Raw genomic sequence first — 12,411 nt, 5'->3', positions numbered from 1 at the left:
AAATCCACCCCAACACTTCAGTTCTCATGCTCTCATTCCCCACGGTGCTCTGAGGGTGGAGCAGATGTCGTGACCATGGCAAGTCCTGGCAGATCAGATCCAGAGCTGGACTTGCCAAAAGTACTGGGTGTTCTTAAAAACTGGATTTTTGGCGAATGGAAATATCACCAGAACCCAGAACTCGGGTACAAAGAACTGAGAATCTAATCCCTGTGGGATTCAGTGAGCAAGGCCTGGGAAAACTGGGATTTATCTCCTGCAAAGGTGGCTCTACCCAATCAATTTCTGTTTGTACTTTCCCCTAAGGAATTTTTTTTTTTTTAGTTTAATATTATTTTCCCAACATATGAAAATGGATTTCTATAACAGCAGGCATCGATGGCATGGATGGATGTTCTGCAAACATTGATATTTTCCCCACCTGCATCAGTCCAAACAGGTGGTGGCAGAGAGCACCCTGACTTGGATTTTCTTGATCACGATGTTCACGTTCCCAGTGTCCCCACAGAGGTGACAAAGCTGTCCCTGGGCTGAGCCTGCTCAGGAGTCACAGTGGCTGTGCTGTCTCAGGTGCTCTTTCCTCCCTGCCCTTGCCAGTCCTGCTCCAGCACTGACTGTGGCTCCCCTACAGCTCCTTCCAGCCCTCCCCATGGTGTTGGATCCCCCAGCTCTGGCTTTTTTCCCGTGCCAATACAGGGTCAGCTGTGCAATTTTTTGCACCGTGTGATTTACAGAGTTTGGGGTTTTTTTTAATTCCTTGAGGTAATGGATTACAGTTGCAGCCAGATCCAAGGGAATCATTTAATCACCTGCCCCACCTCCCCTCCTAAGCCAGCTCCATCAAATTTGCACATCCAGTGCCTTGGAATTGTCCCCTTGTCCCCCCTCCTCCTCTCTGAGCTCCATTTACTGTGCTGGCTACTGAACATCATTTCCTAAGCATCAGGAACTGGTTGTTATCCAGTGTTACCCAGGCTCTGAAGAGGCACCTTCACCTTCCCACCTGGAGCTGGATGCTTTGGGAGCTGGGAATTGCTTTGTGATTGATGGACACCAGGGATCTCCTTTAATAACAGGCTGATCATTGCAGTGCTGGGGAGGGATCGTTCATCATCTGCCTCACCACATCCTGCATGGCTTTGGAGCTCCAGAAATGTCCTCTCTTGTACTCAGGGCACCCCAGCGAAGGTGAGGAATGATGAATCTGACTCCATGTTCTTAGAAGGCTAATTTATTATTTTATGATACTATATTATAGTAAAGAACACTATACTAAACCATACTAAAGAATTGAGAAAGGATCCAGACAGAAGGTTAAAAGATAATAATAAAAACTTGTGACTCCTTCCAGAGTCCCGACAGCTGGACTGTGATTGGCCATTGAGTCAAAACAATTCACATGAAACCAATCAAACAAGGACCAGTTGGTAAACAATGTCCAAACACATTCCAAAGCAGCAAACACAGGAGAAGCAATCAGATAATTATTGTTTTCTTTTTTCTCTGAGGCTTCTCAGCTTCCCAGGTGCAAAATCCTGGGCAAAGGGATTTTTCCAGAAAATATGACTGTGACATTCCTCCTCCACCAAAGGGATTCACCTGAGCAGATTTGTCTGGCCACAGTTCCTTTTTCCCCTGGTGAACTCTAGCCTGAAGGATTTATTTAGGATAAAAAGCAAGGATGGTGTGGAGCTGCTGCTTCATGCAGCCCCCAGCATTTCTCTGCTCCACCAAAGGGACCTGAGCAGATTTTTCTGACCACAGTTCCTTTTTCACCTGGTGAACTCTAGCCTGAAGGATTCATTTTGTGGTTTCTCTGGATGAAAAGTGAGGCTGGTGTAGAGCTGCTGCTTCATCCAGCCCCCAGCATTTCTCTGCTCCACCAAAGGGATTTGCCTGAGCTGATTTGTCTAACCACAGTTGGTTTTTCGCCTGGTGAGCTCTGTTCTGCAGGATTTATTTTGTGGTTTCTCTGGATGAAAAGCGAGGCTGGTGTGGAGCTCCTGCTTCATCCAGTCCCCAGCATTTCTCTGCTCCACCAAAGGGACCTGAGCAGGTTTGTCTGACCACAGTTCCTTTTTCACCTGGTGAACTCAAGCCTGAAGGATTTATTTAGGATTAAAAATGAGGCTGGTGTGGAGCTGCTGCTTCATGCAGCCCCCAGCATTTCTCTGCTCCACCAGAGAGAAGATTTGTCTGACCACAGTTGGTTTTTCACCTGGTGAACTCTAGCCTGAAGTATTTATTTAGGATGAAAATTGAGGGTGGTGTGTTGGTTCTGTCCCTGATTGCAATGTTTGGCTGAACACAGGAGATGTGTTTGATTCGAGCCCATTGTTTCACTCTTCTTTTTTTTGTGATTTTTTTGTTTGTTTGTTTTCCGTTTAGCATTTTCCTTGCTTTGTTGTTTCTGGAGGTGAGTTCTGGGCTTGTTCAGCCCCTCTGTGTCATTTGCCCTGCTCAGCCTTTGCACCTGAGGGACTTTACAGAGCCAGGGGTCCTTAGGGCAAACCATTGGCGCAGCTTCGTTGGCAGCCAGACTGGAGGATGGGGGACAAGGGGACAATTCCAAGGCCCTGGATGTCCAAAGCACTTTTTGGTGCCACTGCCAGTGGAAGGAAGAGCCCTCAGGCTCATCCCTGTGGGTCACACAAAGACCCCAAAGCAAACTTGGGGTTTTTCCTGCTTTTGCCTGGCCTGATGCCTGAACTCCCCATGTTTGGGTTCCTCCTCTGCCTTCCCTGTCCCAGCTGGAGCTGCACCAATGGCCCGTACAAAAGGGGCTGCCACGAGCACTCCCTGCCCCAGGCAGGGCAAACCTGGGGCTCACCTGGCACCCACAGCATTCCCCAGTGCCCTCCCCTCACCTTTGCTTGGGGAAAGCCTTAAAGTAGCAATTTTTCAGCACCCCTCAATTTGTAGGAGCCTGCCAGGTAGTCAGCCACACTTGGAGGAACTTTTTGCACTCTGTGATTTATGAGGTTCGGGGTTTTATTAATTCCATGAGGTAATGGATTAGAGTTGTAACCAGATCCAAGGGAATCATTTAATCATGGGTGTGTGGGGTGAGTTTTGGGTGAGGAGAACCTGGGTGGTGGATGAAACGTTGCGGGCAGTGGCAGAGACAGCTCCTGGATGTGGGCACCAGACCTAAGCACAGTTTGTCACATTGCCCACTGCTGTTCCAGAGTTATCTGTGCTTCCCAGGACAACTCTCCAGCCTCCAAGGACCTCCTGCTGTCTCCAGGACTGGTTTCTGCTGGTCCCACTGGGGTTGTTCACAGAACTGGTGCTGTAATTGCAGTCCCACAGGGGGACAGTGCCTGTCAGTGTGAGCCAGGCAGGAAAGCCACCAGAGGTGGCACCTCAGCCACTTCACCCTGACCCCTCTGGCCCTTTTGTACAGGTCTGGGGATGCAGGGAGGGGGGAACTGCTCTGTTTCTCCAGGTTTTCCATCTCGGAGGTTCCATGTTTTCCTTCTGTCTCGGGAGTACTGTGGCTGATTTCCAGATCTCTGTTGGGCTGTGGAGACCCAACAGGACCCAGCAAGAAGCTGCCTGAACACCCAGCCTGTGCCCCGTGCTCTGCTGGGGGGTGTAGATTAGAAGAGGTGTTCTTTTCCTCTTGCTGGTTGTGATTTCTTCCCTCTGCTCCTGCCCTGGAGTGTGTCAGTGTGTGAGGTTCTGATTCCTCCCGTGGGTTTTCCTCTCTGTCCTCACCATCGGTGTCACCCACAGCCACTCTCTGGGCTCTGTCCCTCCTTCCTGGTAAGTAGCATCTGGTGAAAATCAACTCCTGCTGTTGTTTTGCCCTGGAAAAGGAGGCTGGGCTGGCTCTGTGGTTTCACACACGGCAGTTCCAGGCAAATTTATGGTTAGAAAAAGGCAGATCCAGCCACGGGAGCAGAGCAGTGAGCCTGGAGCGCTGCAGGACTTGTGTCACATACCCTGCACAGGTGACAAGGACAGAGCATGACCTTCATCCTGCCCAGCACCAAAGAAGCAGGGAGACACACAGAGGTTCATCCCACTGAGGGATGTTCATCTGCTTTCAACAATTTTCAACAATTAAACCCAAAATCTCCACACGTACTGCACGGGGCTGACTCCCAGGTGAATCAGGGCAGCATTCTCCTCCATCCCAAGTTTTCCCAAAGGAATTTCTTGGTTATGCCCTGCACTCAGGGGCTTGTCCTCTGCAGGATTTCGTTGCCAAAGAGTAAAAAGGTCCCCAGCTTGAACAACCTGGAAATTATAATTTCCTTGGCCAGCATGCAGGATGTGCCACCCCCACTCTGCCTGTGCTCCTGTTTCATTTGGCACCAGACAAATACAGAAATCCTGGGGTTTAGGTAAAATACCTCACCTGGCTGCTCAGCAGATTATTTGCTTCTAGCAAAACTTTTATGATGCCTTCCATAATTTTTCTTATATTCACTCCAGGTTTCTGAACCTCTGAATTTTGTGTTATATGCAGTATCTGAGCCAACATTTCTGTTTAGAACAATCCATTAATTTTAATTAATGTATATTTAAACCTCTACTTCTATGATACCCAAAGAACATTAGATTTTAACTGGGCCTTCTGGTTGGCTGGAATTGATTGTTAACAGATTTAGACCCTTGTGAAAGCAGGAGGAAAAATGCTGCAACTGAAAAGGCAAATCAAGAGGTGAAGGGATTTTATTTTCAGTCTTGGGGAGGGTTTTTGGAATGCTGTAGATTGATAGAAATTATCATTAGAGCTAGGAAAAAATTAATGCCTCAAGCCAGGATCAATCAGGATATTTAGAATCCTGGTTTTCTGTGGATTCCCTGCCTTTTCTGTGTGATTCAGTGATTTCCATATTTAGAACCCCCCCCCATAAATGGTGCGGAGGAGATGGAGGAGAATCTACAAAATTCCTTGAGCTGCAGGAAGCTCCTTTCACCCCTGGGCCCTGCCCCACTGAAGCTGCAGCAGAGCTGAGGTTTTTAGGCCCAATGACCCAATTTTGGGCAGTCTGAGCCAGGCCCATCCAGTCCCTGTCCTTGGAGAGAGGTAGGTGCCTCCAAAGAGCCCATCTGAGGCAGGGACTGAGGAGAAGTGGTGTGGCACCAGCTGCTGGAGCTCAGGAGGATTTTGGAGCCTGAGGTCCTCTCTCCAGCCCTTGCTCCGTGCTAAAGCTTCCTCCTCGTGCCAGGAGCAGGAATTAGCATCCTGCTCCTCTTGGAAATGAGGATTTGCAGCCCAATCCCCCCGTGGCTGCAGGTGGCAGAGGTGGCTCCTGCAGGACTTTGGCCGTGTGAGTTCCAGGGAGCTGCGGGGCCCCGCGGTCATCGCCTGCCTCTTGGTCACCTCTTCCTTTTGGCTCCCTTTTGGACTCTTTGGTTGTGTCCCTGTTCTCCAGAGGGTGGTGTGTCCATGGCTTCCACAGCCCTGGAGCTTGCCTGGACTCCTCCCCGTCTGCACCCGACAGGACGCGGCCTGTACGAGTCTCCTCCCGATGTCTGTTATGGTTTCTCTGCCCGTTTGGTTTGGTTTGGTTTGGTTTTTTTTTTTGGTTTGGTTTTTTTGTTTTTTTGGCTTTTTTCTTTTCTCACTTTTTGTTTTCTTTGTTTGTTTTGTTTTTTTGCATGTGCAGTTTTGTAAAGCAAACTCGAGGTACTGTATCTCGCAGCTCGTCAGTCTCCAGCGTAAATTCACCGTGAGTTGCTCTCTGTTACGATATTCACTACGTGGATTTCTCATCTAGAGCTCTGTCAACCTTCCCCTTCTCCTGGTGCCTTCACTCTCCCTGTGTTCTTTCTCCCCAAAAAAATCATTCCCATCATTGTGGAAAGCCTCCAGACCAACATCCAGGGAAAGGACTGGAAGGTGTCATTGTCATTTGATGCTTGTGATTTGTGAGCAACTCTTGTGTTCCATACATTGACTGTGACTTTTCCCCCTCTTCTTTCCACCATTTTTCTCCCTTAATTCCTTTCCATCATTTCTCCTGAACTATTCTCCTCTTTTCTCCTGTCTCCCCTCATTTGATGGTTTGTCTTGTTCTCACTTGTATTTCTTTCTGTTCTCTGTGTTTATTCCGTGCTGGGCTGTTGGCTTTGATGTTCCACCAGTGTTTGCACTCTGGGTTCTGTGGGAGAACCAGGAGAGCTCTCTTGGAGGGAAAACTGGAGGAGGACTTCAAAAGAATTCTGGAAACGGGGTCCAAGTGAGACTAAATTGGAAAACTCTTGAAAAGCTGGTTATATCTTTGCTCTCTGACCTTCTCGAGCTGGAGCTTAAAGCGACAGATTTTGTCCTAATGAGGCTCTTGGCAACTCCTCTGGAGCTGGAGTTGAGCAAACACAGTGGAAAACTCTCTCACACTCCATGTGCTTCCTCCCAATCCAATCCTGCTGGCTGTGCTGTGGGTCAGGGTGTGCTTTGACACCAACAGGTTGGTAAAAACATCATTACTGCTGCTGACTAACCCCAAAACTCCTCATCAGCTCCTGTCCCACCCCCACGAGTGTCCTTTGGGTTATCCTTTAACTGTGTCACCTTGTCTTTCTTCTTTAATGCTTTGGGAGACTCAAGTAAGTGCAATTCCAGCCTGGGGGTTTGTCCTGGCCCCACAGCAGGCACCAAGGTACAGTGAAGCCAAGGAGCTTTTCCAGCAGCTTTTCCTCCCTGATTTTCCCCTGGGTGTTTTGGGGCTCCTTGTGCACTGGTGGATCTTGGACGAGTTGGGATTTAAAATATGTGGATGCTTTATGTGAGTTTAACTGCTGTGACCAAGACTGAGCTGTTGTGACTGCCCAGAGGATGTGTGACCTGTCTGTGCCCAGGTCTGATGGCTCATGGGGAAAATTGGGGGAATAAATGAGATTTAGTCATCTTTTGGATCATTTCTTCCAATGTATTTCCTGGCTGCTGGGAGTTTTGACAGACAGAAAGGTGCAGAGAGGGCTCAGCTGCACTTTGGGTGCCTCCTACCCTGACAGGGGGGCCAGGATGGAGAAAGGGAAGTGCTGGGAGCTGCCTTCAACCCAAAATTCCAATTTCTCCCAGCAGAAATTACCCCAAACTGCTCCAAATCAATGTTTTCCCAACTAGCCTTTAAAAAAAAAACCAAACTATTTTGTCCCCTTTTCCAAATTTTCAGAGGCAGAGTTGCTTTTTATAAAAGGATGAAATCAAAGAGCAGGTACCAAAATTCTTTTGGAAAGAGGATTTGGCCACATTTTGAGGCATTTTTCGTTGGGGTTTGTTGCTAACTCCCCACCAGAACAGAGACCCTGGAATTTAACTGCTGCAACCAAGGTTGAGCTGTTGTGACTGCCCAGAGGATGTCTGTGCCCAGGTCTGATGGCTCACAGGGTTGGGACAGTGAAAATGAGGGGAATAAATGAGATTTAGTCATCTTTTGGAGAATTTCTTCCAATGTATTTCCTGGCTGCTGGGAGTTTGGACAGGCAGAAAGGTGCAGAGATGGATAAGCTGAATGTGCTTTTTCTTCTCACTGAGTATTAAAGAGCATTTCCCAAAAACCTGCAGAGAGATAAAACACTGGGCTTTGTGCACACCAACCTCAAAGTGAAATATCCCATCGTGTTTTCCAAGTGGAAAATGGAAATGTGGAGTTTATGAACCCTGAGGTCATGAACAGAAAATAGCATTTGAGTGAAAAGGTTTTGTTGTATTTTAACAACAAATTCCCTTTTATCTGAAACACAGAATTTCACAGCCAGTGTGTAATGTGTGGTTATTTTTAGCACTGAATTATTATCTTTCCATAGGCTGCTTTCATTCATTATTTACTGCAGCAAAATTTTAAGGATTTCCATGAAGTGCAGCAGTAATTTCACAGGTTATGGGAACAAAATCTTGAATCATTAAGGAGCACCCTAAGATTAGAATCTGACTAAAAATACACTTCCCTTCCTTGAACAAACCACAGTGCTTGCAGGTTTTATTTATACCAATATTAGTCATTGATTCATTAATATGAATTTTATTTGATTCTCCAGGAATTGCAGGGTTTTCTTTCCAGCCACAGGCAGGAGTTGTTTGTTGGTGTCTTAACCCAAGGAAAACCAGTGGAGCTGGGACCAGCAGTGGTATCTACAACATTTCCAGCCTGGAGGGTCTGGAGATGGAGCAGAGCCTTCAAAGAGTTCCAAATATTCCTGAAAATAGGGATGGGGAGTAAAGCAATGAATTACCAGCAGTGTTTGTAGGATATTGGCAAGTCAGGAGTTTTTTACAGGGCAATTTCCTTAATGGCTTCAGGAGCATTTCAAGCAGCCAGCAGTGAGCAGGGTTCAGATAAGCAGTTGGCTTTGTGGTTTTTTTGTGGAATTTTATGGGTTTTTGTGGATTTTTTTTGTGAAGTAAATATTTGTTATCACAAATCCTCTTTTTGATCAGTTTAGATGAGTCCTTTCCTGCTCGTGCTCTAGCTGGGCTGTGCTTGCCCCAATTTGTGCAGAATTCACTGCCCCAAATGAGGGGGGAAGCAGAGGAATTCATTTTTGCCCTGTTGATGTTTTTCCATCTCCTCTAAACCCTCCTGTTGCTGCATCTCCTCCCGGGCAGGCAGCTGTGCTGAAGCCCTGCTTTGCTTTAAGGGCTGCCATAAATCAGCTCCCAGGCTGTCCCCGTGCCCAGGGAGCACCAGGAGAGGAGGAGCTGCCACAAATCCCGAGCTCAGTGGCTGTGGGGACCCAGAGAGAGCCAGGGCTGGATAAACCCAGCTGGACAAGCAGCTGCCACTTCCTGCTGCTGCTCTGGCTCTGCAATTCCCTGGGCTGTCCCCACGAGGCCCATGTGCTCAGGTGCTTTGCCCCCGTTCCCACAGCAGCCCCTCTGCCCTGGCTCTGACTCCTGTGTGCTGTTTTTGGGATGAGAGGGTTTGGGATGACAGGATTTGGGATGCTCCTCACTGCTCTGGAGATCACAGAATCACAGAATAGTGAGGTTGGCAGGGACCTCTAAGATCACTGAGTCCAACCTATGCCCTAATACCTCAACCAGACTATAGCACCCAGTGCCATGTCCAGTCTTTTTTTAAACACATCCAGAGATGGTGATTCCACCACCTCCCTGGGAAGAGCATTCCAGTATTTTATTATTCTTTTGGTGAAAAACTTTTTCCTAATATTCAACCTGTCCCTTCCCTGCCGTAGCCTGAGACTGTGTCCTCTGGTTCTGTCAGTGCTGCCTGGTGAAGAGACCAACCCCACCTGTCTGCAGCCTCCCTTCAGGGAGCTGTAGAGAGCAATAAGGGCACTCTGAGCCTCCTCCAGATGGAATTGAGCTCACAGGCGCTGCATTTTCCTGATTGGGTTTTTACCACACTTCATAAATATCCTGATTTGCCATTTAAAAAATATTTTTGGCGTGTTTTCCCTGTGGGAAGAGGAATGGCTGTGCAGGCATTGCCTCTGCCTCTCCTGCTCTGGAGCTGTTGGTGCCCAGAGCCAGCGGGTGGCTTTGTGCTGGAGGTTTTGGCACTCGGCTCCGTGACTTGTGTCAGTGTTAAGGGTGCAGCTCATTTCCAGGTGCTGGGAAATTCCAGCTTGGAATGTCAGTGCCTGATGTACCCAGGGATCTGAGCTGGGTTGATGTGTGCACTGCTTGGTTCCTGCAGGTTCTCAGGGGTGCAGTTCCCTGGCAGCACCTCTCACTTAGCCCTGAGTGATGGGCAGTAGGAACAGCTCAGAGATCATTTAAAAGCTGATTTATGTCCTTGGTGGAACTGAAACACAAGTGCAAAACCCCTCCTGCAGTGGCACAGCTCATGTTAGAGCTGGGCTGAGGATCAGCCCTGAATCCCACCCTTCCTCCTCCCCACATCCAGCCTGATTGAGGGGATTTTCTTTCTTTCTTGGCTGGTGGCTTGGTTTGAAAAGAAAGGTGTCTGCTAAGGAAGGCATGAGCCTCTCTTGAAATGGAAAATGTAAACCCCCTCCCTCTGAATTATTATAATTTGGAAATTAAGGGGCTCTCAGGCAAAGGTATGGGACTAGGAATAACAGTTCTTTACTAGGAAAACTAAAAATACAAATGCAATAGTTCAAATAAAGAAAACAAACCACTGCCAGAGTCAGAGCAGGCCCTGACCCCCCAGTGTGGTGGCACAGTCCCATCCCAGGGGGGCTCAGGGTGGTGGCACAGTCCCATCCCAGGGGGGCTCAGGGTGGTGGCACAGTCCCATCCCAGGGGGGCTCAGCCCTCCTGCAGTGCCAGCTGTGGTTCTGCTGGAGCAGGGATCCTGCACAAGGGGGGAGTTTTCCTCTGCAGCTCCAGGGCTGCTGGAGATGGGCCTGCTCTCCCTCTGGGAATGCAGGGCAGCAGAAAGCTGCTCCTCTGGGAATGCAGTGGGCAAAGGCTGCTGTGCTGTTCCCAGGGCAGATTGGATCCAGGTAGGAATGCTTGGCTCCTCCCCTGGGCGGAGCATCTCCCCATGGGATGATGGAATTTGATCAGCCCTGCAGGGACACTCCCTGGCCATGGACAGAAGAGATCTCCTGGAGGGAGGATGGGCTGTGGGAGAGAGAAAGAAAACTGCCCAGTGAACAGAGAGAACTGCCCCAGCTCTGACAGATGATAATAGAATATCCATCCCCATCCACCTCTTGCATTTCCAACAGCTGGGATGGGCTCAGCACAGGCAGCAGGCACAGCCTGTGTCCATGGGAGCTGCCTGGTGATTTTCTCAATGTTTTTCTTTGGGAGTCACTGCAGGGACACTGAGGCTTCGTGTCCTAGCCCTGCTGGTTGGCAGTGGAGCACAGGATGGAGCAGGGGTTGGTTGTGCTCCTCCCTCTGCTCTTGGGTTTTAGATAAATAGAAGTTTCAGCACAAAGTTTCAGCTGGAAGTTTCAGTACAAAGTCACTTTTCTAATTAATCACCAAGGCTGATTATCACCTCAGTGCTGCCCAAAGCACAGGACAGAAGCTGGTCCCCACTCCAGGACTTTCACTATGGAGTGAGGAATATTCCCTAAGAGCAGAGGTGTTTGTGGCAGCATTCAAGGAGCTCAGCCAGGCACAGAAAATCCCTGAACTTTCCCTGAGCCTGGCTTTGAAGAGATTTGTAGCCCAGTTGGGTTTAGCAGAGCTAAAACCCCAGGATGCCCACCCCAGGCAGCTCCATCCCTGCTGCGTGTGAGAGCTGTGCTGAGCTTTTCCTGTGGCTTCCCATGGGAAATCCTTGGACAGGGCAGCAGGGCTGGGCAGTCAGAGGCTCTGCACATTCCTCATTCCTTCTCAAACTAAGGAAAGCTGCTGATGAGTGAGAATCTTTTAATTTTTCATAATTTTGAACTAAAGAAAATGGTGAGTGCCCACTGTGATGGGGCTGTTCATCCTTGTGCTAGCTTGGAGGGGGCTCTGCCTCAGGAGGAGCCTGTCCTCCCTTGAGTGTGGGGTTTGGGGTGAGCAGGGTTCTAAGCCATGTCTCCAGGACCTTCTGGCATTATTTACATTTAGAACTGTGAGTTTTATCACTTCTTCTCCTGCCGTGGTGCAAATGGGGGACTCAGCTGCTAGAAAATGAGTCCAGAACTTGCCAACAGGGCGTAGATACCTAATTTTGGCGATCAGCTCTGATTTTGGGACTAAATGAGGTTTTTCACATCTGCCTGGGTGCTCTCATGAGGGCTTCTAGTGAATTTTTTCCTTTTAGCCAGCACCAGGCAGCAGCAGCCTCGGTAAAGAAGCGATTCCCCAGCAGAGCCCAGTGACACAAAACCCTTGTGACAGCTCCCACTGTGCCACATGAGCATGGCTGGACGTCACCTCCCTGGAGTCTTGCACGGTGACAGAGCCAGACAGTCCCAGTCAGCACCAGAACACGCAAAAGCTGCTTTTTCCCACTGCCAGGGGAGCCCAGAAAATGCGTAAGGAAGCTGTGTTTGCCTCCCCTGTGGGCTCTGCTCCCTCCAGCTGCACAGCTCAGGCTGAGGTGTGGGGAATGGAGGTGTCAGAGCAGGCTGGGAGGAGGAAAATGCCTTTCCTGGTTTTGCTAGAAAAAGTTTCATTAAGGAAAAATGGGTGCTGAGTCTCCATGAGGTTAAATCCAGAACTCACCTGGCAGCCAGTGAAAAGCAGAGTTTGGCTTGAGGTTTTTGGGAGAAAAAGTCTTCCCTTCACAACCTTCAAACACTGGTTGGGTTTGTGGTCACTTTGAATGTGGTGGTGAGAACCCAAATGCTGTGCTGAAAAATCCAAGCATTCAGGCCATGCCAGAGGGGGTGTCCTGGCCACAAGAGGTGACAGAGATGAGCAGGTGTCTCCAGGTGTTCCATCTCATCTTCAGCTTTGGATACTGAGATGGGGAAGGGTCTGGAGGGGCCCATGAGGAGCAGCTCCTCCCGAGGGGCAGCTCCCATCTCTGCTCTGGGACAGGGACAGGAGCCAGGGCATGGCTGGGGCTG

General features: G+C 49.1%; 1 protein-coding gene across 1 annotated transcript in view; it reads left to right on the top strand.

Moving 5' to 3' along the window:
• Nucleotides 1–12,411, top strand: part of CACNA1B (calcium voltage-gated channel subunit alpha1 B) — a 200,412-nt gene that overhangs the window by 110,559 nt on the left and 77,442 nt on the right. The window contains exon 17 of the mRNA XM_059865534.1: nucleotides 5,625–5,687. Coding sequence (XP_059721517.1) covers nucleotides 5,625–5,687 — 63 coding nt within the window. The remainder of the gene's footprint in view (nucleotides 1–5,624; nucleotides 5,688–12,411) is intronic.

The sequence above is a fragment of the Haemorhous mexicanus genome, chromosome 21 (assembly GCF_027477595.1).
Source record: "Haemorhous mexicanus isolate bHaeMex1 chromosome 21, bHaeMex1.pri, whole genome shotgun sequence".
Taxonomy (NCBI): Eukaryota; Metazoa; Chordata; class Aves; order Passeriformes; family Fringillidae; genus Haemorhous; species Haemorhous mexicanus.
Note: the sequence above shows the minus strand (reverse complement) of the source record. Positions and strands in the feature narration are given on the sequence as shown.